This window comes from Etheostoma spectabile, chromosome 13, assembly GCF_008692095.1.
Source record: "Etheostoma spectabile isolate EspeVRDwgs_2016 chromosome 13, UIUC_Espe_1.0, whole genome shotgun sequence".
NCBI classification, from domain to species: Eukaryota; Metazoa; Chordata; class Actinopteri; order Perciformes; family Percidae; genus Etheostoma; species Etheostoma spectabile.
In genome coordinates, this window is record NC_045745.1 from 12,213,915 (window position 1) to 12,238,857 (window position 24,943).

The window sequence follows — 24,943 nt, forward strand, 5'->3', positions numbered from 1 at the left end:
GGTGAACTGGCACTTCTCCAGCTACCAGTCCATCACCATACTTTGGTCTGTATGGGGACTTGAACCAGCAACCCTTCGGATGCCAACCCGACTCCCTACAGACTAAGCCACTGCCAAAATGTTTTGGCTGTACCTTTTTAGTAGTACATAAAAGTAGTTTTTAGGTTACAGCGTTGCTACTTTGTAGAACCCCTGAACTCGGACACAACATTATGTCCCTTTAAAATACCTAGTGATCATAACATCATAGAATTATGATCATAGATACTCATACCCATCTCATCACTTGTTTTGTCCGAGCAGCGTGAGACACTGTTCTTTCTTATGCATTCCTTAGAATATATACCATATTCTGAGTTTTTCTGGTGTACATCTTTGAATATATACTTCAGTAGATACAAGCACTGTCAGTGTCCCAATTTTTTTCCAGGATTTGATTCTTTTGGGATGCAAAAGTTTTCTTTGTAATCTTGCTCTTATCTATCTTGTATTTTTGCCTTTGGGGGGGATTTGATCAATAGTCTCTTTGTGAAGTGCCCATGTGTGGATGTAACCGATCCAAGCCTATTTATGTTTACTAGGAGCAGTATTGACTCTGGCCATAGGGTTGCTTCAGTCTTTTCTTTTTCTCTCTCTCTCTCTCTCTCTCTCTGTTTCTCTCTCTCTCTCTCTCACTCTCACACACACACACACACACACAGTTTTTCATATTTACTCTCTTTTACAAATGTTTCTGTGACAACTAAACTAGGCCTACTCTCTGCGTGTCTCTCATGTTCTTTCTTTCCCCCGTTTAGTTTGAAGCCACTTTGAGGTCTAGCCAGAATTTGTGTCAAGCAGCAATTCTTTTGCTGTTTTGTGGCTGGTGAACATGAAAGTACTACTAAAAATAAGAGAGGAACACCACAAATATTGGCTGGCAAAATGAAGGTTGATGATGTCTTAAATCTTAAAGAGATGCACCTATAGCTTTCATTGGATAATTATGCAAGAAAGCCCCTCTCAGTCCACCCCAGAGTCCATAATTGTAAGCATGTGTAGCATTGTAACCATGATGACAAACTAACCTTAACAAAGTACTTATTTTAACCCAAAACATGACCTTACACTAAACCTACCCAAGTAGTTATGGGGCCTAAAACCAAACATTATCCATAGCATTGTTGCATCATAAAACAGATCAATTTTCCAACTGTGATTTGTAACGTTTTACAATGCACAGCCAAGTGATTGAGGCGTCAGATAGAAAATACTTCTATGTCACATTCTTGAGGGCATCATGGTACTTTGCCATTTATGTGGAGATTTTGTTGACCATTTGATAGTTCTGCTGACATTTACACGATTTACACACGAACATACACAGTGTTTCGTTTCCGAGATTCCTCTGGGACTTTTCAGCTGGATGTCCGTTACCTTCTGCTTTCTTTGTGTTGGCATTTTAATCTCCGGTAAATTAATGACAGCTAGCTGGACTATCTGTCCAATCTGAGTTTTCTAACAACCTTTGAACGTACACATGTTCCACCAAAAGAAGTTCCTTCCCGAGGCTATTTTGCAGCGCCACCGTTGCTCCGTCCAGCTTCTAGTGCCATCCAACACGATTGTGATTGATTTAAAAAAATGCCAATAATCCAGAGCATGTTTTTCTCCCATCCCGGAATGCTATGTGGACTAGCTAGACCCTCCTCCGCAGCTCTGTGGAGGGAGAAACTAGGCCTCCAGCAACCATATCTTTGCTAGTGTTTAATTTAGACAACATGTCACATCTATATGGCATCACACCTGAGGGGAGGACCTGCCTTTATCTCTCTTTTGCCTCTCTTTGTTTTTAAGACTGATAAAACTTTTTATTTTTATTTTATAATGACACGTCTCTTACTGCTGCATTAAAATACGTTCATATAGGGTTACTTAATAAGTGTAATGTCTCCTATGTACGTAATGTGGGGTGGTGCAAGCTGTACAAAGGTGCAGAGCCATTATTTACCGTAACCATAGCCTTGACAATGTGTCTCGAAGCAGCTCCCGAGTCTCACACCTCCAGATTTTTGCCAACACTCCGCTCAGTATTACAGAGATCAGAGGTCAAAGAGGGCAGCTGAATTGAAAACGGAAGCTTTTCTTGGACTGAAGAGAGCAGAGAATTACTATCTTGCTGCAGCAAGTGGAGAACTCTAGGTGGACCCTGGACCTAAGGCACAGAAAACAAACTTAATTGTCATTTAACACTTTTCACCTTTATTTGTAAAGGCTCACCATAGACAGGTTTGAACCCAAAAGCAGGACTCTGAGAACAGGCTGGCAAAATAAAAAGTGAACTCAAGGTGGGAAACAGGCCAAAGTCATAACCAGGTAGGCAGGGGAGATGAAGCAAACGTATCCAATAGGGCAGGTTGGGGGTCACAACAGGCAAAAGTCAGAAGAGTTTTTACTTTGCAGAGAAAACGGCTGCAACACTAAAGCATAAGCACAATTGACGATCTGGCGGGGAATTAAGGGAAGTGCACTGTATGCTGCTGGGCTGACGTGGAGGTGGCAACAGGTGTGCAGGTGGGAGGTCAGGTAATAGGTAATGGCGGCAACACGGGGGTTACTGCAGGGCAGGTGGGAGCGGCAGGATCTGAAATGACAGGAGAGTTAGCACATGGCAAGCCAGAAAAAGAAAAACAAGAGACTAGGAATTGTCTGAAATCGTGAATATTTACCAATTTCACTTAGAATTATAACAATCGGGATAACCAAGCAGGGCTCTTACATCTTCACTTTTCTTTGTGACCACCAGCGAGGATAGATAAATACACAAAGTGCAGAGAAGAGCAACTTTTTATTTTTCTCCTAAGGGTCTGTGAAGTGATCATGATGTAGGATGATAATCAACCAAACTGTCCAATGATTGAGTTACTAGTCAGACTATATTACTTCATGTTTTTTTTTAAAGTCAATGTCACAATAAAACAGACCAGAGTTAAAAGGCAATGACTTAATTATTTAGTCTGGGCCAAGTGAACTGAACCATCGGTGTGAATTTCATCTAAAGAAAATTATATATTTTTCTCATGTCTTAAAAATGCATTTGTATCAAAATATATATTGGATGTACTGTGATCCATGTCTTTGCAGTTCTGATCTCAGACAGCACAAATGTGGATTTTGTGGTTTGTTAGGCATATAGTCCTGTGCTTATCATCATTGGCTTAAGTCTGGGCCCTTACCAGCCACTTAACTCAATTGTCAAGTGGGTCATCTGACATAGTTTTAGCTGCCATTAAAACAGAAGTTATTTCCCTTGTGTCTAGTCTCAAGCACACACATGACCATCATGGCTGAGCTAGATTACAGGTTTCAGGAAAGGAAAATGTCCACACAAGTCCTGTTTCTTCAATCTAACTGTCTCTGCTGCTGGCACATTTTGGCTTGTGAGACAGGATGTTGTTACTGCATTTCAAGCACAGTGCTGCATCAGGAGACATCTGTGGCAATGGGAGAAAGTGAGATCACTGGCAGGTGGCTTTCTAAGGGGGAAGCAATGGGTTTCGCAACTCTGATAAATAAGCCCCTTCAGACTGGGAGAGCTGAAGATGAAGCCATTGAGCCATCTCACATTCACATTTGTTCAAACTGTTGAGACAGGCTTGTGACAAAGGATGGGTTAATGGACAGAAGAAAAGGAAGCAGACGTCTGCAGGGTAGTTGGTTACCCTGGACAATAAATGTGCATTTTGACACAGGTTCTGGGGACTTTCTCAATTTCTTATATTTTAAAGGAACTGGGAGGGGAACTATGTTTTCTGTCTTTTTTTTAAGCAAAGTCAGTTTGTAAGCCAACAGCAAAGTCTAACTTCACCTATAATGTTCTCCTCCTTTTCTAAAATGGTCATAAATTGATCATGAGTCAGATGTTCAGTCAAACATAAAGCCTCACATTAACTTGCATACAAGAACACAAGGGCATTACTTTGGGTTCAACATTGGGGAGGGTGTTTAGAACTCAACTGCTGAACAAAATTGAAATGTTGAACTCCTTACACGTCATTTTCTTGATCTGGTGAATGTTTCTGCAAAAATGTGTGCCTTCATTAATTTATGGTGCAAGTTCTTTATTTATGTAAAGGAAATTCTAATAGGTTTTTTGGTGTGGGTTGCACTGAACAGTTTTAATTATTGTAAATTACATGGAACTATCACCTATGCAAGAACAAGCTTGTTGACATGTTTAGAAGAAACGTGAAAAGATCCACAATTTTTGCTCAGCCTATAAGCATTAAAATCTATTCCACCTTTTTTATTTTTTTTACATATTCTTTGTACGGGGAACAGAGGTGGCTACTACTTAATTTTATTGTACAAACCTAACCAAACATGCCAATATTATGGTAAAATAGATAAGAAACTTTGTTTCCCCATGACTTTGATTTCTAAAAACGTTGATCGAGGAAGTTAAAAAGCCCGACCCGGTTTCACAGCAGTTTGTGAAATGGTCTAGTTATTTTGATATAGTGATTTGTTGCACAATTTTCTTGATTATTTCGTGGTGGTTACCACGATATGGGAATGTGACCATTTCACTAACTGCCACGCCTGCTCTGGGGGACAACAACGGTCGCCGGGACACCATCTGCGGTCTCTGGGGGACGCAACAATGGGGAAATGAAACGCCACTCGCCTGCGACGTGACGGACCGCCACACGTGGGATGCGCTACAACAATGGAACGGTTGTGCTTAGGAAAAGAACAACGGGGAAAGGAACCGTCACACACACGAGACGAAGACGACGATGGGACGGTTGTGGTTAGGAGAAGAACAACGGGGATAGGAACCGTCACACACAGGAGACAAAGACGACAATGGGACGGTTGTGGTTAGGAGAAGAACAACGGGGATAGGAACCGTCACACACAGGAGACGAAGACGACGATGGGACGGTTGTGGTTAGGAGAAGAACAACGGGGATAGGAACCGTCACACACAGGAGACGAAGACGACGATGGGACGGTTGTGGTTAGGAGAAGAACAACGGGGATAGGAACCGTCACACACAGGAGACGAAGACGACGATGGGACGGTTGTGGTTAGGAGAAGAACAACGGGGATAGGAACCGTCACACACAGGAGACGAAGATGACGATGGGACGGTTGTGGTTAGGAGAAGAAGAACGCTGAAAGGAACTGCAACACGGTCCCTGGTCTCCGGGGTGAAAGTCCTGTGTTATTTGACCCATCCACAAGCCCCAACCAACCTCCTCACATGGAATTTTTGGCTTGTTAATACTTCTTGCTACTGTAGTTGTGCAGTTATCACAAAAGATGCTTCCCATTGAAAAACATTAGTTTAAAATTCTTGCTCACCACCACGTAAAAAACAAAATATTGTGTCCCTGTACACCAATCAATAGATTAAATAATGTCACCATTTCACAAACTGCCATGAGACTGGGTTGAAGAGCCTTTGAAAAAGAACTTAAACCATCATGTAACACCAACATCTCCATAAAACCTCTTTTACTGTAAGAATAGTTGAGCCTCTCTAGGATAATTCAAATTTCATCTCATGCACATCATCCAACAAGTCCTCCACATCAAACAACCATTGAGTCCTCCAGCCTGACACATATAAGGGTTTTATGATCTAACAAATCACTGTTGGACAAATGAATCTATTTTTTGAGCTGGCTACGCTTAAGGTTTGGTTGGGCTTAGGCACAAACATGGCTTTGTAGGGGTTCAAATAAACACTTTGTCAAGGTTAGAAAAACATTTTGGTTTGAGTGAAAATTGCACATTTGTTAAGGCAATTTTTTGTGTATCAACTGTGTCATTAGCTCTTTATAAGTGTTTTTATATGTACCAAGACACCTAACTGCTTGACATGTGGAACATCCAAAAGGATAGATAGAGTGGCTCCTTATCCCTGCTAAAATCTCAACAAGCATTATTTGTGCATGGCGGTGCTTTCTGACTGTTGCCGGCTCACCGTTTCTGCAAACAGAAGGCTCCCCAAATGGCCTTGACTGTTATTTCATGCTTTGCCAGTTGAATGGGAATGATTGGTACAATGTGTTTGCACACGAAAGTTGCTTCATTTTCCAAAGCTGCCAAACAAATTGAACTGGGTAAGTGGTAAATGTATCCATCAGAACAGCTCTCCATTTTAGCCTTGAGCCATGGCTGATTGATAGCTTTGATAGCTGCAAAAGCAGGATTGGCTGTTTTCCTTTTCTTTCATGCGTGTGAGTAGATACTTTTTTCCTTACCAAGGGATGGGTGGGCGAGGGACGTTGAAAGAGATAAAATTGGTGGGTGAAAATGTGAAATGACAATTGTAATGCAGGCTTCTTATCAACAAACAAGGGAGGCCAGAAAACAGATGCGGCAGATTGAGACCTATTGGAAGCCCTTGAAGTGGGAGCTAAATTAAAACAGGTTGCTTCACTTAAACTGACCAAAGGCAGGGCTTCTGTTTGTGTGTGTGTGTGTGGGTCTATGTGTGTCTGTGTGTGTCTGTCATCTTGGGGATGATTCCACCCAGGGAACGCTAACGTTAACTGCCAGGTTACAGGGAGTCAGGAAATGAAAGATTGTCAAGCAGAAACCACTTAAGCTCACGTTCTCTTGGTTCAAACCTACAATATTTAGCGGCGGTTGTACTTAAAAGGCCATATTGGTTGTTCATTGTAACGTTAATATAAAAATAAAAGTCTATTTTTACAGTGATTAACAGGATTACTTGTGCGGGGGCCTTATCATGATGTATGGCTAAATGATTTTGGATTTGTAGGTTGCCATTTTCTTAGAGCATGAGCACTGGCACTACAAGTTGGACAGCAATCAATCAGAGATATTGATTTTGGAGAGTTTCCCGCTGTCATGTTGGATTAATATGGATTAGTCACATTGTGCATCCGAACACTGTAGTTAGTCAGTTGGCTGGTTCAGAATTCTAAATTAAAAAAATGGTTTAATAAGCATGTTGTGCTTCAAACATCAGCATACTGAAATGACTTTGATGTTTTTATCCGGCTTAGCAGTTCTGATTTAGTGCTCATGATGCTGTGTGACATGCATAATAATATAATTAATCAATACCAGTAAATTCACCCAACATGTCAGTATTTGCTCTTACGGATTGTCTGAATGAAGCTCTTTTTTCATTTTAATACTTTTCACACCACGTAATGAAGCGTATATGATTAATATTGACTTATGTGTTGTTACAGTACATATACAGTATATGCATATAATTAATATGTACTGGAGACCAGTGGGTTCACATCACCCTGCTCTCACTTCCTGTTTGCGTCTTCTCTGAACGTGCTATCAGTGATGATGTTGGTGTTCCATCATATTTGGTTCAATCTATTGACTCCCTGGCATCGTGTGGTTTCAGGAATGACAGGTGAGTAAGATGTGAACCTTCAGGATATTCCCAAGGCAAGATTAACCCGTTTTATTTGGCTTAATTTATAACTGTAACAATCCCACGAGAAAAGGCTTCCTTTCCCTTGCTATATCAAAGAATACAGATCCCCGTTATGATATCTCCACTGCAACACACACACACACACACACACACACATACACACACACACACACACACACACACACACACACACACACACACACACACACACACACACACACACACACAGTCTTTTCCAATACTCCAGATAAACTGTCAAATTCAGAGCTTTTACAGCAGGATAAAAATAGACAGAAGTAAAATAAAAACCCCATAACAAAATGAACTTCTAAGCTCAAAAGAATCCTCATCACTGAATAATACTTTGGAACAAAATATAATATTAATGAAACAAATGGAACTTTGTTTAAACCAAAAAAGTGATGCGCTGCTTGGTTCTTTGCGGAAAAAAACACATAAACCAATTGTCTACATGTCGGGTACACCGTGCTTGGTCCTGGCTTGTCTTCCTTGCTTAAAGAAAATGTTATTGTCTATAGTACATTAACAAAATAGCCCAAAGAAGTAAGATATACATAAGGTGATTTAAAACAGCAGCTGAGGACTTCGTGTTTAAGCACTTACACGTTGCCTCTACATTCTGACACAATTATGCACCTACAATTAATAAATAGACATCTCAAAACAATTTAGGGCTGTTAGGGCTGTTCTAAACTTCCCCCTCACATACAACATCACACTTTATATTTTGATAGTCTGAATTGGGTAATTGTGCTTAAGGAGTAGCTTAGATTAGGCTACGGTTGATCTTTACAGTGATGAATGGCCTGTCCCTGCACGTCTATCTGATTAAATTAGCCGAGTAAGTGAGTCCCACAAATATTAAACTTGCTGTTACTTTGAAATGCAGTTTGTCCATCATTTTAAGTTGTTGGGTGCAAGGGAGGAGAGGATAATGTGAGTATTGTACGTTTTGAACAGTTTTGGAGTGACTGATTTTCTTTCCTTTGTCTGCTTGTCAACTACTCCCCCCATTCTCTTCTCCGCACCCACCTCCCCTCCTGTACCCCCCTTATCACAGAGGACCACAATGAAAATACGCCTTAAGACATTGCTGTGCTTTTATTTTTGATAATCTGTTTTAAATGTGTGCAAAGCCTAAGGCAGTCTTGTACATTATGTTTCAAATAAACCAAATCGCTGGTATAGTACAATAAAGAAATAATAACAGTTGTCATTTAAAAAAAAAAAAAAAGTATTTGCTCCTAACCAAAAGAAGCAGAAGTCATGTTTTTTTTATCACTTTCTGGAATCTTAATGCCTTTGTAAGTAAGGCTTTAAATCTAAAGCTGTTAGATATTGACTCCCCCTAAATCTGCTCTCTAATGAAACCATGGCCTCTTTCAATAGATTCAACCCAAATATGCAGGGTTATGGTTTTTTCTTTTTAAGAAACACACACACACACACACACACACACACACACACACACACCTTATAGCGTACAGTATCAACAAAACCCTTTAGGCTTTCTTGATACAACTGCCTCTCTACTGGGAAAATGTGTGACAGGCTCTAAAATGGGTTTGAGTGGTAAATTGAATTAGAATACGATGCAGAATATGCCAGAATGGCAGGTGTACAGCAGTCTCTGTGTAGACAGCCTCGGTTGGCAGCATCTGTGAAAGCCAGTGTTGCTCATCCTGGCTGCAACTCCACACTAAGTGCCTGCAGTCAACATCTCTGTCCGGGGGTGAGATCAGCATGAGCAAAAAATAAATTACTGGACAGCCAGATTAACTGAGCCAGATACACACTTACAATTATCATTTACTTTTCAAAAAGATATACTGAATAACAGCCCAACATAAACACTACAAGATACACAGTAAACAAGCGAGCAGAAATCCATTAATTTCATATAAAGGTAAAACACCACATGAACTCAACCAGGGTGCCTTGTCAGCAGTTGACTGGGGATCAAAAGGCCCCGTTTTAAGATATCATATCAGGGGTCACAATGTGGCTAGTCGATATGCCGCCGGAGGTTTCATTGGATTTTACCCATTTTCGGCTGGATGTCCCTCACCTTTTGCTTTCTTGGGATGGCATTGTAAACACCGGTGGACTCAGGAAACATCCTCTGAGCTAGAACCAACAATCAAATTTACATTTTTTTTTTTTTCTCAGTAAATTTGTAATCACACTCAACAGCCATTTTAATTCCAGAGATCACCTCCCCACGTGCACATGCTCCACTAAAACAAGTTTCTTCCCGAAGCTATTTTGCAGAGGCAAACCACACCTGCACCCGGAGCTTATAGTGCCGCCCACAAGGATTGTGATTGGTTTAAAGAAATGCCGTTAAACCAGAGCATGTTTTTCTTCTACCGTGAAATGCTGTGTGGACTAGCCGCACCATCGTCCGCAGCGCTGTGGAGTTCTGCCAGGAAACCATTTACAGTTGAAAAAATACAGGCCGCAGAGCTGAAGCGGGTTAATCCCACACCTCAAAGCAGAAAAGTCAAAGATAGACCTACCACTAACAGAGAGTTCAGTTAGTATCCCAGCTGAACAATATAAGTCTCAGCTTTTTATTGGGTTTTGTCCTTTCTAAAGAAATGCACTGAGCATTCAAGTGCCTGATTGCAGTTCTTTTTCAGTTATTGTTGAAAACATGGGGCTGGAATTTCTTACCACAGTACAGCATGTTGTTGTGTTTGCGCAGCTCAGCCCTTGAATAAAATACAGAAAACTGCCAAATCACCCATGTTGACACAACGTAGTTAGACATCTAATATTATTGTCAATTCAAACTGCCAAAGATAAATCAGATCTATGTAACATCATGGGACGTATGGTTAAAGGATGAAGCATATCCTATCAAGTCATACTCGATGCACGCTCCCTTGATCTGCAACATTTTATTGCACCATAGATCCCCAACTAATTTATCACAGACCATCATGTGACTATATTGGCTCATCATTACGGTCCAAGCATACCCTCACCATATTGTATGAAGTAGGCCGTATATGCTTGGGGAATTCTCTCAATCCACTTACCAGAGGTCTGTACCAGTTAAGCTATCCTCAGCATGGAGCATATGCTGGCTTTTTTTCAGTGATACTACAGTGTAAGAGGCACATCTGGCAGTGCAGTCATCTCAACAGTAATTTGCATTGCAATATGGTGTTCAAGGGTCGGTTAGGAACGTGTCTTATTTTTATTTTCTCTGACATTCCCATTGTTATCTGGCCTCATTTCCAATTGTATGCCAGTTTGCAAAATGTTAGGAAGTCAGTCAAGTTGCCAGAATAAGGTATGAAAATGTTCCGTTTCTATCTGTTCTGTTGCATACACCAAGGGGCGATAAGTGTAACTGAAAGTGTTTTGGCTTTTTGAAGTAATGGATCAAAGCTATATACTTTTTGCACTTAATGCCAGGAGGTGCCACATGGCAAAATGTCAATGATCTAATTAGCTTTAATCAAAGGAGGGATACTGATATTCCCTCTTCAAAGAGCTATTGGGATCTGAAGACCCAACTATTTAACTGTCCTTTTTAGGTCATCCTATCAGTCAGGTTTGAAGAGATATCAGTGACCACCATCCCCTAATTTTAAAGCGGGGTGCTCCGGTTTTTAGGTTGAATATCCCAAGTATTGCTGTGCTTCTTGGGGAAGTATGCTCTCAGTGGAAGTAAGTGAAGAGGACATTTGTGTGGGTAGTCAGATGAAATCATACTGTTGCCACGTGTGAGGGATGCCCTATTCCTGCCTCCCTTATGTGGAGGGTGGGAGGTGTCACAGTCAAGCCCTTTAATCCTCATCCTACCAATATGTTAAACACACAGGACCACTGACTAAGCATCCTGGGTACCCCAAGGATAAACCACTGTGTGGTAACAAGTTGATTGACAAAGTCATGACAACTTGGAATGATAGAAAAATGCATTTGTGAAATATGACAAAACCTCTGTATACCTCTGGAGTCTGCAGATACCCCAGTCAAAAGGATAGCTCACACAAGTAATGCTTATTCTACATCGCAGTGGTCACTGTTAGCTGCTCAGCTGCAGATGACTCACTGTGTCATTTTGAGGGACCACCTGATTCAATATCTGCTAACCTTTTCACTATAATCACTGCTTTGTAGCTGAATGTCATAGGCTTAATTTGAACATAGGGGAGGCCACTTACAGCATAAGCTGACAATAAGATTCAGTTTTGGAGCAGCTCCAACCCCCTTTTCTGATGTTTCAGGTACAGTGTGAGCAAGGGTTGGGCCACTGGCTGAATAATTTATGGATCAATGGTGGACTGAGTCTGTATATAATGAAATGCCCTTACTGAATTTAAATGACTTAGAATCTTGTGAAACGTAACCATATGCTATGGAAAATCACAGATGCATTGACAGTTACTTTAGTCACAGGAGTAAAAAAAAAAAAAGTTCAAGTTTGGTGCTTTCTGCTTGAATGTATATCTTTGCTTATAGTAGAGAACCAAGTGGAAAAATATGCTCAATTTGCTTCATGATTCATTTAGACTGTAAAAACAGCCCACGTTCCCCAGAGCATTCCTAAATGTGTGCTGGTTTTGTCTGTTTTGAGTGCCTACCATTGCTGTTTTCTACTGGGAATGCACCACATTCTTTTACTTGTTCAGCAGTTTTTGTCCAGATTGTGGGGACTTACTGTATTTTAAAATTTTAATGGCTCTTCTGAGGCATCCTGTTGGGCCTGTGGCCAGCATTTAGGAATACTTTCTCTCTTCAAATTTCATGTCGCTGTCTCCTAGCAAACTATGCAAAAAAGGCAAATACCAAAACATCTTAAAAAATGCACCTTACTAATGCATTGGGCATGTATGTTTTGGTTCATCACTTCTTCAATAATAGATACAAATGTAATTTGCAAACGATTGCAGACCTGGGACATACTGTACACTGACACGTACATGGGGCCAAAAGTTTGCTCTGCCACAAGGAGGAGGTCTGGATATTGCCTCAGCTGAATTTGTTAAAGCTAAAGTTTCGGGGTGGCTTTGCACTGCTCCCTCCCCCTGCAGTCTAGGGAATTGCTGCCACCTTCAAGTGCAGCAAATCCTCAGACGTAAGTGTGTTAAGCCCTGTGTGCTTTGCCGAGGGTGGAAATGAAGACAGGCTACCCCTATGAAGAATGATGGCTCCTTCAAGAGGCAGCTGTCCTATTTTAAGCAGGCTCCGCTCACCACAATATGCAGTCTGACTCCGCTTTTCCCTCCTTCTGTTTTCTTTTGTTGTTCTTCTTTCTCTTTCCCTCTATCTCTATCTCTACCATGGCGAGGAAGGACCTTTTGAGAATGGGCTAAATAAAAGTCCCAGGATGTACAGAGAGGAGATAATGTGTAGTCCCCCTGAAACATCTTCAAGGATGGAAACGTTATTGATGCATGTTAAGTCCTCTGGGGGTTTCACTCAAAGGACATTTGGGGCCTTTCATCCCTGACATGAAGGTGGAAGGAAACATTATTGGGCTCTGCAACATGACAGAGGTTTCTCCTTTTAGTTGGAAGCTTGAAAGGAAAGAGTCATCTTTCTCCACCTTTTGAGAGAATAGCCTCGTAATTGGCTGAAATAGCTGCTCTTTTCTTCCTACCTACTTCTTGAGGTAATTGGTATTCATGAAGTATTTATGGTCCACATTTGCGGGTGTCAGTTCCACACAGAGTAGAATATACAGTAGACTGTATATTTTTTGGACAGAGAGACTGTTCCCCCACCTTTCTATACCCTGGAAGAAAAGTGTTGCTTTTTGTTTTGCCCATTTTACACATTCAAAATTTCAGAAGTCGTGCATCGTTGCATTTACATAACAGGGCCAAGGGGCTGTTTTTGTCGTGTGGTATCACACCGGGCTGCCGTCCCATCTGTGATGTTGACTTGAGGGAAGTAGACACCGCTTCTGCTAATAAAGACATTTTTATAATGCAATTAAACCATAAATAAAATAAATAAATACGCTTTTTCTTATGGTTTAGTCCAACCAGGATTCCCCCTTGTGTGGAGCTAGAAGTGTTTTTTTAGCCAGCTAGTGGTGTGGCTCTAGAGTTATATACTTTGTTCAAGATTGAAATATCTACAACATCTGTTTGATGGATTGCCAGTAAACATTTTTGGCTAACAGTGGATGAATGTTTGGCGATCTCCTGACCACTGTCTTGAGCCACCAGGACATTAACATTTTTAGTTTTAGGTCAAATGTATTTTTAATTGTTAGGTATATTTCCATGGAATTTGGCACAGATATTCAAGCCTTTCCAGTTTCCTAAAAGCTTTGTTTAGCCACCGATGTGTCGTGTAGCTTCGCCAGCAGCTCAACCTTTTCACTTCTCCAGTGGAAGATATCAAAATAGTGGAGTGAGTGTCCAGTCCTTTGGTACAAACAATCTTTGTTCCCAGATGATAATTTAAATTTGTATCTAGTGTCATCAGCAGCTTGAGATTTTTGGTTTAGAGTTAGTGTGTAATGTTTCCACGACTTTGAGATACATTTAACTTCGTTGGTCAATTTATACATTTTCTTTACAGTAACCCTCCTAGATGTGGCTTCCTCTCCTAGAATTGAATCTGCCACTTGTCCGACACATTGTCATTCCATCTCTCGTAAAATATGGACGTTTGCTCAGGAGCCTTTGTCATTTTTATTGACACTAACAGTCTCCTTCAACGACGTATAACACGCTTTACCTAAACGCGCTTGGTTGGGACTATTGACGTCCTTTTTGACGCTGTTGGGTTAAAGAAAAGCTTGTGGGTGGGCTTACGGTTCCCTGACACGCGGAAATAACGGGACGGTTAAGGACATAGGGGATACAAAGCCCACTCTCCTGGGTGAAGGTTTTGTGTTTTACCCATCCACCACCCCGACCAACCTTCCAATGTGGAATTTCCCCCTTACATACTACTTGCTAAACCCACTTTAGATGCTGCTCTCTCCAGTACCGAAGGATGCTTTTGTCATTGCATAAGACGCTGACGGCCACTGTCCAAACGTCCGCATTTTACACGTTCGGGGTGATAATGGGTTGACTTGTCATACCAATGAAAAATACAACAATACGAACCAAATGACAGTATAACATCAAATACATGCACACAATGCAAGATGAGACTATCCCATCTTTGTCTGGGGCTGGTGGGAACAAAATTCTGTGTACTTTGTGAGCTGTGTGTTTCTCTTTGTTCTGGCATCCATAGAGTTCAGGCTTATCTTCCTGCTTTTCTAGTTTTTTTTATGATTCTGTTTATCCTACTGTACAGCTATATGCACTGTCTGAATGACTGAGCTAATTGTTCCTGCTCATGGATTCTCTGCAGATTCAATCATACGCCACTCTGGACATCCTGAAAAAAAAAATGAGGGTGGGAAAAGAGGGATGTGTGCTGAAAGTGTGGAAAGTGAAAAATGAAAAGGTAAAAAGTGAAAAGGGACTTGAAAAGGTTGTAGATAAGAGAGTGGAAGGTTGAGAGAGAGAGATAGAAAGAAGGATGAGAGCTAAGAAGTAGAAGCAGGAGAGATAAATTAGAGAGGGGAGTAAGAGCATTCCCTTGAGTCATATATTTATGTAAGGGGAAAATCAGCTCACTGGAGTGTACACTGTAATGGCACCCCTCTGTATAATGATTGGCGCTGACCTCCCAAATAAGAGGATTAGTATGTGCCTGAGCTGACCAGAAATAATGGACCTCACCTTAGCTTAGCTGCAGTTTGACACAGCAGAAAATAGGTAGGGAAATAAGAATACCTCAGCAGCAGGATGCTTGCCTGAACCTCATTCATCTGCATCACCACTGTGTCAAATTGGACATGCATTCCTGCATATTTCCCGGGTTCATGAACAGATGGCATAAACTTACTGGACCTATGTGGACTCATACCATACTGTAGAAGACATCATGGAAATAAGGTGCAGCCGACTGTAACGTGTTGTGGTGATTTTTTGTTTCTGTTAGCCTACAAGCAGTGCAATGTTACTGTTTTCCGTTATTTACATGCAAGGTTATACAGGAAATGAGCTCTCGTTATTGTAGTTTTCAGTCATGTAAAGGGCAAGTCTTCTGCTCTGAAGAATATTGTGGCTCAGCAGTGAATGTTGTGGCTAATGTCTTACTGCAGGGCACATTCTCCTTTTGTGTGCTTTGAACCAGCAGGATTAAAGCATCCATCTTGCTCTCCCGCTTCCCCTAATGGTATTAGGAAAAGGGTGGATAGGTTTCCGTATTCCGTTAAGGAATATCTGCTGTGGGGACAGGGTGATTCAATTAAGTCAAAAGCAAAGTGGGAGGGAATGAGTACTGGTGTAATAGCCTCTGAGCTGCATAGCTCAAGGCGGGGCATTTAAATCTGGAAAAATCCTGCTTGCACTCCCCAAAAACATATATTATACACTCATTACCAAAGGACTGTAAAGGGTCAGCATGCAATTTCTGCCTAAGTGCAGATCTCCATCATTCAATGTTGTGAATAACAAAATAGACACACAACATCTGTCTTTCATGCAATGCATGCTGGGATTGGCTCCAGCCCCCTTTATATCTAGAATTGGATAAGTAAACATTCACAATAGACAGATGCATGGACCAAGGTTACCACGTTTGAACAATGAAAAGTATCTAGTATCTTAGTAAAAATTAAAGTAGCAAACCAACATACTGCTGTTAATATTTTACTGTAATTTTACTGCAGTCAATTTTGGAGTGGTGTTATAAAGTACATTTGCAAAACGTTTCAGTTTCCTGTCCTGAGTTTAAATAGTCATGTGAGTACAATTTAGCCTGAAATCAATCTTATATTAAACCTCATATTTTCTTAGTTATGCTAGAAACACATAACATTAAAAAAATATATCTGTACTTTGTGTTCTCAGAGAAAATATAACTCAAACATAAACTCATCATTCAATTTTAAACCACCCAATGTCCACTCTTAATAGCATTTTATATAAATCGTTACAGATTTACTTAAGAAAAAAACTTGTCTGTGTTCTTGTCTTCCACACAATGGAACGTTGTACTACAACTTCTTATTTGCCCCTGTTATAATCGGTCTCATTAACAGCTTGTTGTGATTTGTCTCGTTGGAATATAGACTATAAATGTATGTTTTACTGTGCATGATTGTTGTCTTTTATTCTCTAACTGTAGAAAGAATTGCCTAACTCAGAGATAATTCAACAGTTTACTTCACTTGAACTTTGGCTGGTTATCAAAACTATGCCTCATAAATGTATCAAATAATAGCTTGTCTAATGGTGGCATATGGGAAATATGTGGCGCTGTGAACATATTTTCACATTCACAGTTTGCTGGGTGTGAACAGGCTAAATGTGAAGAACAGCCATTTATGTTATTTTGTTTTATTGGAATTATACAAATGATAATAAGAAGGCTAAACTATATTTTTTTCACTGATTGGAAAGTGACAGTAGAATTTATGAACTCCACACTCCTCTGTTGTTTGAAAACAATGTTATGTTTGGGGCTACTTACGAATGTCAAACTTATCTTAGTCTTGCTTTGCCAGACCATCATTACGATGCGGAGTGGAGGAGGGTCTGGCTAGTCCACACAGCATTCCGAGATGGGAGAAAGACATGCTCTGGTTTATTGGCATTTCTATAAACCAATCACAATCGGCTAAGACTCTGATTGGACCGATAGTCTAGCTAGCTTTCTCAATTTACCATGCAGAGATCTTAGGAGCAGTTAACCATAGTCCTCAAAAATTCACTGGAGTTTAAAATTTCAACACAAAGAAAGCGGAAGGAATCGGACATCGGCCAAAATACATGCGGGCATCCAGTGGAATTTCTGGCAGCACCGGAGCAATCCTGTGGAAGTGGAACGTCAAGACATAGAATAATCTTAACACATGACCCTGAGCAGTTTAACATGAGACATTTTCACAGGAATCAGAGATCTTAACATTCTCCACACCAAAAGGGCTGACCTTCATAGTCAAACATTCATAACTGCCAAAAGTGCAATTGCTCTTTCCTACCTACGAGGTTACTTGTTTTACTGGCATGACCAGTTACCAATGAACGATGGGCTAAAACCAAAGAGTCTAAAATTAGATGGCATGGTATTTTGACCAAAAGAGAGTTTACCAGACATCTTCAGCTCTGTTACACTTGAATGCCTCCTAATTTATTTCTAATGCATTACGCTTAAGGCTTTTATATTGTGTGGGGGGCAGAAAACCCAAATCACTTTCTCGACTTCTTCCACTTCATACATTTGAGTGGTCAGGTTATCACGTCATCGCCTGGTGTCTTTACGCCACCAAGTCCCAATGCTGTCTGGAGCCAATTGGGTTTCTATTACCACAAATCCATTCCTCTCATTTAAAATGAATGGCTGTGGACCTTCCCTGACACCAGAGATAAGTCTGGCCAAATCATTTTTATTTTTTTTATTTTTTTTTACAACACCTTGGGTTTTTCGTCCTTTTTCATAATCAAATATAATTGAGTAGAAGGTATGGTAATATTTGAGTGGTCACTAGATTTTTCTCCAGAATTATTATTATTTACAATAGCGAATGCACACATCAAATCTATTAGTACACATTTGTGCAATTCCTTTTTCACATTTGGAGCAATATTTGAATTCATCCAAATCCCATGGAAAGACTAAAACCAACAACATGTTAGTACCTCTCCCAATACTTTCAAACTTCACCTTGAATGGCACTCCGCCCAAGCCTAATGGTTTCAACTGACTGTTAACAAGAAAAATACAGAATAGCATCCGCCTTATCCTTGGAATCAAATAGTCAGTGGGATAACAACCCAGGGTTTACATAGCTTGAGGAAGCACGGGGAAGTTATGGTTATAATTGTATCAAATTACTCTCATTGTGAATAACCTGTTCTTCATTATTTTCCCTTTTATGGCAGCTGCATGGGAATTTAGATAGTTGAGGCTGTCATGAAAGGAAGCTTATCCACATTTGAGCACCAGCATTTGTCCTGCATTTCCAGTGCTAAGTGTACACAATCTGCCAGATGCTACTGTAAACACACACTCTAGAATGTAGAATTTCACTCATAAGAAGAGCCCTTGATGCATAATGTTACACTGTTATGAGCTGAGCTGTATTACTTTTTGCTCATTTCTCTGGCTGCTCTTATCCACCATGAAAATGCAGGCCTATCAGTTCAAAGTCATGACATGCACAAGGCAGTGTATTAAGCCACCACCCATGACTTGGTGAATGGTGAGAAGGCGTGAGGACTGGGGGTGTCTGGGACATCACCCTGGGCTCCTTTTTTTCTTGTGTCACCCTGAGGATACAAGGGGGGAGGGTTCTCAGTCTTATCAGCAGGACAGCACCCAGCGCTCTAATCACCGGGTTCCAGAGACAGCCGGAGGTAAAGGGAGAGTGGATGGATGAACAACATCCAAGAAGAGGAAAAAAAAGGAGGAAGGAGAGAAGGGGAAAAAAGGCAATGTTTATACCTTGTAGCTTATATCAAATGACAGCTGCTTTACAGTTCAGTGCATAACTGAGTAGAAATCCTTTTGGTGAGAAGAGACAAGTACAGACTCTGTCCCACGGCACATTGTTGGTGATGAAATATAGAGACGTTGCATCACAAGTCTCTTAGCAACCACAGCAGGTGCCATCTTGAAAGCATCCTTGAGAAGAGGCTACATGCAAAAAGACCTGAAAAGAAAGAGGTCGGCCAGTTCATTGAAGTGTCCCTAGCTGAAGTCCTCCTCTCTGTGCGGACCTTGTCTCTATAGCAACATTAGCTGACTTTGTCCTCTGCTCATATTTCATATATTTAATTTGAATCTCTAAAACCGCAGAAAGTCACACAGATGCCAGGGGACAGGAAAGTAGATTTGATAGAGTACTTTTCTCACTGTTGACGCAGGCATTCAAAGAAACCCTTTAAATCAGAGTCCTACTACAGGACACACATGGGAAATCATTTCATTCTAGTTTATCATTTAAATTGTGAAGCATTAGAGGCAAAGCGGTTTGATCCCCTGCTGGCAGCATATTTTGTCAACTCTCCATGAGATTTTAACACAATAAGGACATGCAAAAGGCAATAAATAATAGATTCATATTTGATCAAAAAACTTTACCAGGTATGGTTGTAACCCCAGAGCTCATTATGATAGAGCACATAGTGTTCCATTCTCCACACTTGATTTACTGCTGTGACTGCTTTAAAAGAAAGACAATAGGATTGGTGCTATTGATAATTAGTTTTTAATGTGCCACACTCATCATGTCCAATTTCATGCCCCTTAGGCAGCTGATCACAGATTTAATCAACACATTATTGCTTGCTATACTTAAACTGACTAGAGGCTTGTGTACGTACGTGTGTTTGTGTGTGTGTGTGCGCGTGTGTTGATGTGAGACAGTGTTGGCGTGTGTGTTTGTGTGAGAGTGTTAGCGTGTGTGTTTGTGTTTGTGTGAGTCAGTGTTGGTGTGTGTAGCCTGATAGTCCACTGTAATTTAGGTGTGTGTGTGTGTGTGTGTGTGTGTGTGTGTGTGTGTGTGTGTGTGTGAGTGAGTGAGTGTGTGAGTGAGACACGGTGTTAGCATGTGTTTGTGTGATCGGGGAGCGAGTGACAGAGGTTGTCAGCATGTGCATCCATCCCAGCAACGTCCTTCTTTGATAGACATTGAATGTGTGTTCCAGGCCATTAACCAAGAGCTACGTTTGAAGATGACGCGCTTGGAAGCGTGTTGCCGTGCTGTGTCGATGGAAGCCATTGGTATTTCTAGCGAAGAGGAGTGTCCATGCCTCCCTCACCTAATGAATACAGATGAAAGCAGGGCTGTTATGTCCATGCTTTTTAGACCGCTCTCTCACATCACAGCATATCAATATAATTTAGATGCACTAGTAGTGTGTATTACACAATAAAATATCTTCTACTCTATTATTTTTTTTGTCTATAAAAAGTGATTTTGGTCAGGTTTTTTGGTCCTTTCCTTTGTCTGTCTTTGGTCACCCTTCAGCATATGTACACTACCGGTCAAAAGTTTGGGGTGACTTAGAAATTCCCATTGCACTCCATTGTAGACAGAATACCAGCTGAGATCAGGTGCATTGTTGTTATTTTAACCAGGGCAGCAGGTTTCAGATTATATATGCGCTTACATAATTGAAAAGGGTTCTCCAATGTTTTCTCACTTAGTTTTTTAAAAGTATATCAGATTTTAAACAGAATGTTCTTTTGGAACAAAGGATATTGGATAATGGGCAATGTAGATATTGCATTCAAGATCAGCCCCCCACTCAGATCAGCTGGGATTCTGTCTATAAAGGAGTGATATGGAAATATGTAAGTGACCCCAAACTTTGGACCAGTAGTGTAAATATTGTATTGTTATTGTTCCATAGCTTTCTTTTTTGTATTTTTCTTTTGATCAGTTTGAACAAATTTAATATTTATTAATATGAATTTATTTGCTTCATTTTTGCTGACAATGATAATTTTTGTAACTTAGAATTTGTTCTTGGCTGCTGCCGGTTTCGTGCGTGATAACAACTTCACAAGTTGGTCTTGACCACTGCTCAGTACGAAGAGACTTTTATAAGTTGTCAGATGAGAGTGAGTACAGAGGACGAGAAAGAGGCAGAAAATAGGTCCACTGGAGCCATGAAGAGTACTGCCTGTGTTTATCTTGAACTACTTAGCTCGCTGGCTGTGAGTCAAACGTACAGAGAGACATTGGGAGGTAGTGGAGGCCTTCATTAAATGCAGCTCAGGTCCTGGTGAAACCCTGGTTAATGTCCCTATCATCTCTGGAGTGGTCCAACGTCTAGCTCTCTTTCCAAATGACTCATGTTTAATGCATCTCAGCAGTCCTTGTCATTTAACCCCACCTCTGAAGGTTGTAGGTCGTGCTGGAATAGTGAAGGCTCCCACAAGACCCGTAAGGGGCAAAGCGACCATGCAGTTATTCTTCACCCGCTCTCCATTTACTTAACATGGGGAGAGCTGCTCCATGTCTCGCCGATTGCTGTGTAATCTCCCCAAAGCAAACGGCCCTCACCCCATTACACTGCAAGAACCTGAACTCGAGGGTGGTCTGGCTTGACTGTGTGGTTCTCAGAAGCACTTTGTTACTCTGCCTCCCGTGTGCTATGGCTGTTTGCTTAAGCAGGAGACAACTGATGCTGTGCTGGGAGACTTTATGACAAAAGCTGTGTTCGAAACCGTTCATGGAAATAGTGCATTATATAGTGTGTTCACCATTTTGTAGTGGGGTTTGAATTATCTGTGGTTAATTTCATTCATTATATAGTCCACTATAAAATATCCACAATGCACAGATAATGTAATGATGTGCCCTACATTTTACTCCCGTATACCACGATGCAATGTGGTCGTGTTTTCCGGGATGAGAAGAAGAAACAGAATCACCTGTTAAAGCTGAAAAGGAAAAATGGAGCGGACTTTCGTTGATAAACAGTGGAATTGTAGCATGCAAGTACAGTATCTACAACTATTTCGTATTATTCTCCTAAGTGCTCTGTCTGTTTCAGTGACGTATAATTTTTGTTTACATGATGCTGGGCGTGCCCATCTCTGTCACAAAAATAACCTGCGCATCTACTGACGCCACAATATTTTTAGTGAGTGTCCCAGATCTCATTTGGGCGTTCCCTATATGTTTCAATATTTAATAAACACTATAGAGGGAATAGTGAGTAAGTGAGTGATTGAATGAATGAGAAATGGTTTCAAACACAGCTTAAGTCTTTAGTATTTAGGTGAACATTCCAGTTTGTAGCTTTGGCAAAAACTTTTTAGGTGAGATTAAAGGCTACCAGACTCCATCAACAATAATATTATTTTTTAAATATGGATGTTAATGGTCAATTAATAACTGTATTGAAAATGAATGCAGTAGCTTGTAAATGTAGAGGTAATTTTTAATTCTTACGTGGTCAGGCAACACTTTATGCAACCTCTATTTGGAGCATACCTTTTAGCTTGCAGACATACATGTCCAAGCAAATGATCAGCAATTCAAGAGGATACATCTTCATCCCAAACAGGGCTGTGTAACACGATGGAAAAGACCTGGAATTCTACCCTTTGTTCATTTGATCATCACGCTGCATTTTCCCTGCAGTTTTGCCAGCTTACATGCGAAGACTGCGTCTCTTTTACTCGTCTACCTCACTTACACACACCCACTCCATCTCTGCCTCTTGCTCTGGATAATGGTAATTAGAATATCCCCATGATTGAAATTTGGCAAAAGTTGAAGAGGAAATAGGTTTTCTAATCAAAAGCCGCCTCGTAGCTGGAATCCTGATGCTTACTTGGCTGAAAAATGTTCTTCAACGATGGGGGCCGAAATGGATGCCAGACTGTATACTGAGGGCCAACGCTGCTATTTCCCTGCAATGTTGGATTTTGTACAAACGTCCCCAGGGTTTCCCCCAAAATAATTAGACCGGTGGCAATTGTCTTTTTATGACGAGAGCCTGGCTGGGGCCCGTCCCAGACTGATGGCAGCATTAATGTAGAGCCCAATAGTTTCAGTAATACCAAATAATGGAGGGAATCATGAACTTTATGACTTAAAAAGCTATAAGACAGACTCTATTGGGCCCTACATTAGGTCAGTGCCAAAATATGACTATGACGAAGTTTCCAACAGAGCCGCCCCACTGTAACTGTAGTTTAAAGAACATCTCACAGGCTTGCAATACACTGGGGGAAACACTGCGTCCCAGTTGAGCCTGCTTTATCCAGGTTTCGCTTATTTAAAAGTGAATGTTTTGTTGTAATTTTTATGATGTGTTGGATAAAAGATTGCTTAGCATAAAGACAGAAACAGCTGGCATAGCTCTGTCCAAAGGAAATCCAGCTACAGTACAGGGACCTCTTAAGCTCACCGTTTAAAGGGATAATTTGGATATTGTGAAGTAGGTTTGTCTGAGGTACTTATCCAGACACAGAAGCTAAGCATTATTACTGCTACTGTATGGACAGACCTGGGCCATAAAGCAAAACTTTTCAGCGTCCTAAAAATAATCGATATCGTTGTGGTGTACACTACATTTAAAACGTTTTCTCTGCTTTACGTTGTGGTCTATTGATGGCCGAATGAAACTTATTGAACCAGTGTCTTTTATTTTCTGAGCCCACTAAATGGCGCTCTCTATTCAACAATTGGTTGAGAATATAATGAATTTAAATGCCTTGGGCCTTTCTAGTAAAACCAAGAGCGCCATCTAGTGGGCTCAGAAAATAAAGACACTGGTTCACAAAGCTTCATTTGGCCATCACTATTGTCGTCTGTATACTCTGGCTCCTAAAGGCATCCTATTCTCACCACAGTGAAGAGCCTTTCACCAATCTCTCGCTTTCATATTCTTGTATTTGTTTATTCCATAAACTTCAGAGCGTCTGACCCAAACAGCTCATCTGCGTCGTATTGCAGTGTGCTGCACAGCTGCGCTTCTGCATAGGAATAGAGAAGTTCTATGTTTGAGAAAATGCATTGGCAAAGGAAAGGGCCGTCTGATGGCAATGCACACTGGTAGACATATTCTAAATAAAGCATACACTTAAACTGATATTGATTTTTTTGGGTGGTCCTTTGTTTAGGTGTCTAAAATACGTTTTCATTCACTTTGTTTATTCCATACAAAAACCCAATTATAAAAGCAGAAAGTTGTGGTTGTATGGGGGGGTTATGTGCTCAACTGTCTCTTGGCTTGGCGCAGTGACTTCCATGCTGGTTGTGTGGCAACCTCATGCTGTTGCCTATGGTGTCATTTCTCACACATTTATTAACCTGAGCTGATTCGTTTCCTCTTTCATTCCTTAGATGCCTGAAAGGCAATAGCAGTGTCGTCATAATTTTGTGCTACAGTTAAGTTTTGGTGTATCACTGTCTAAATGCGGTTTCTGAAAAATATTTCCAAGAATATTTGTGATTCAGGAGATGTGTGGCATGGGACTAGCCGAACGATATTTGCACAAGATATCATCTTCTGAGTATGCAATTGACAACATTTTGGTATTACTTCCAGAAAATGTTGATCAAAGCCCATTTCTAGCCAAATGATTTTGCCTTTGAAGTTAAAACCTTACAGTTAAACTTCAACAACTGTCTGTTTCTCAAATCAGCTGTGATCTTTAAATGCTTTTCTTTTTGCAGAGAGGACCAGCATGAATGATTTTTCTTTGCATCCTTACCTGGCTTCTCCTGTACTTTACAAGCATGAACCTTTATGCACTGGCAAATGGGGGCAATTACATTAAGATGGGGCTTTGAATGCTAATCTCCCTTTCTGTTTTTTTCCCTCCCTGCTACCCTTCCCACCTATCCTCGTCCTCCAACACAGGAGCAGCACAAGAACCAGGTAAGCCTTCCTCACGTCTCCTTTCCTTCTCCTTACCACATCCTCTCACCATGTTCCAGCTTCCGCTTCGTATCAAAATATGTATTCTCTCAGCACCTGGTGCTGTGTGTT

General features: G+C 40.8%; 1 protein-coding gene across 1 annotated transcript in view; it reads left to right on the forward strand.

Annotated features, from left to right (window-relative positions):
* Positions 1-24,943, forward strand: part of LOC116700210 (cell adhesion molecule 1-like) — a 393,444-nt gene that overhangs the window by 240,366 nt on the left and 128,135 nt on the right. Inside the window, 1 exon segment of the mRNA XM_032533207.1 lies at positions 24,815-24,832. Within this exon segment, the coding sequence (XP_032389098.1) occupies positions 24,815-24,832 (18 nt within the window).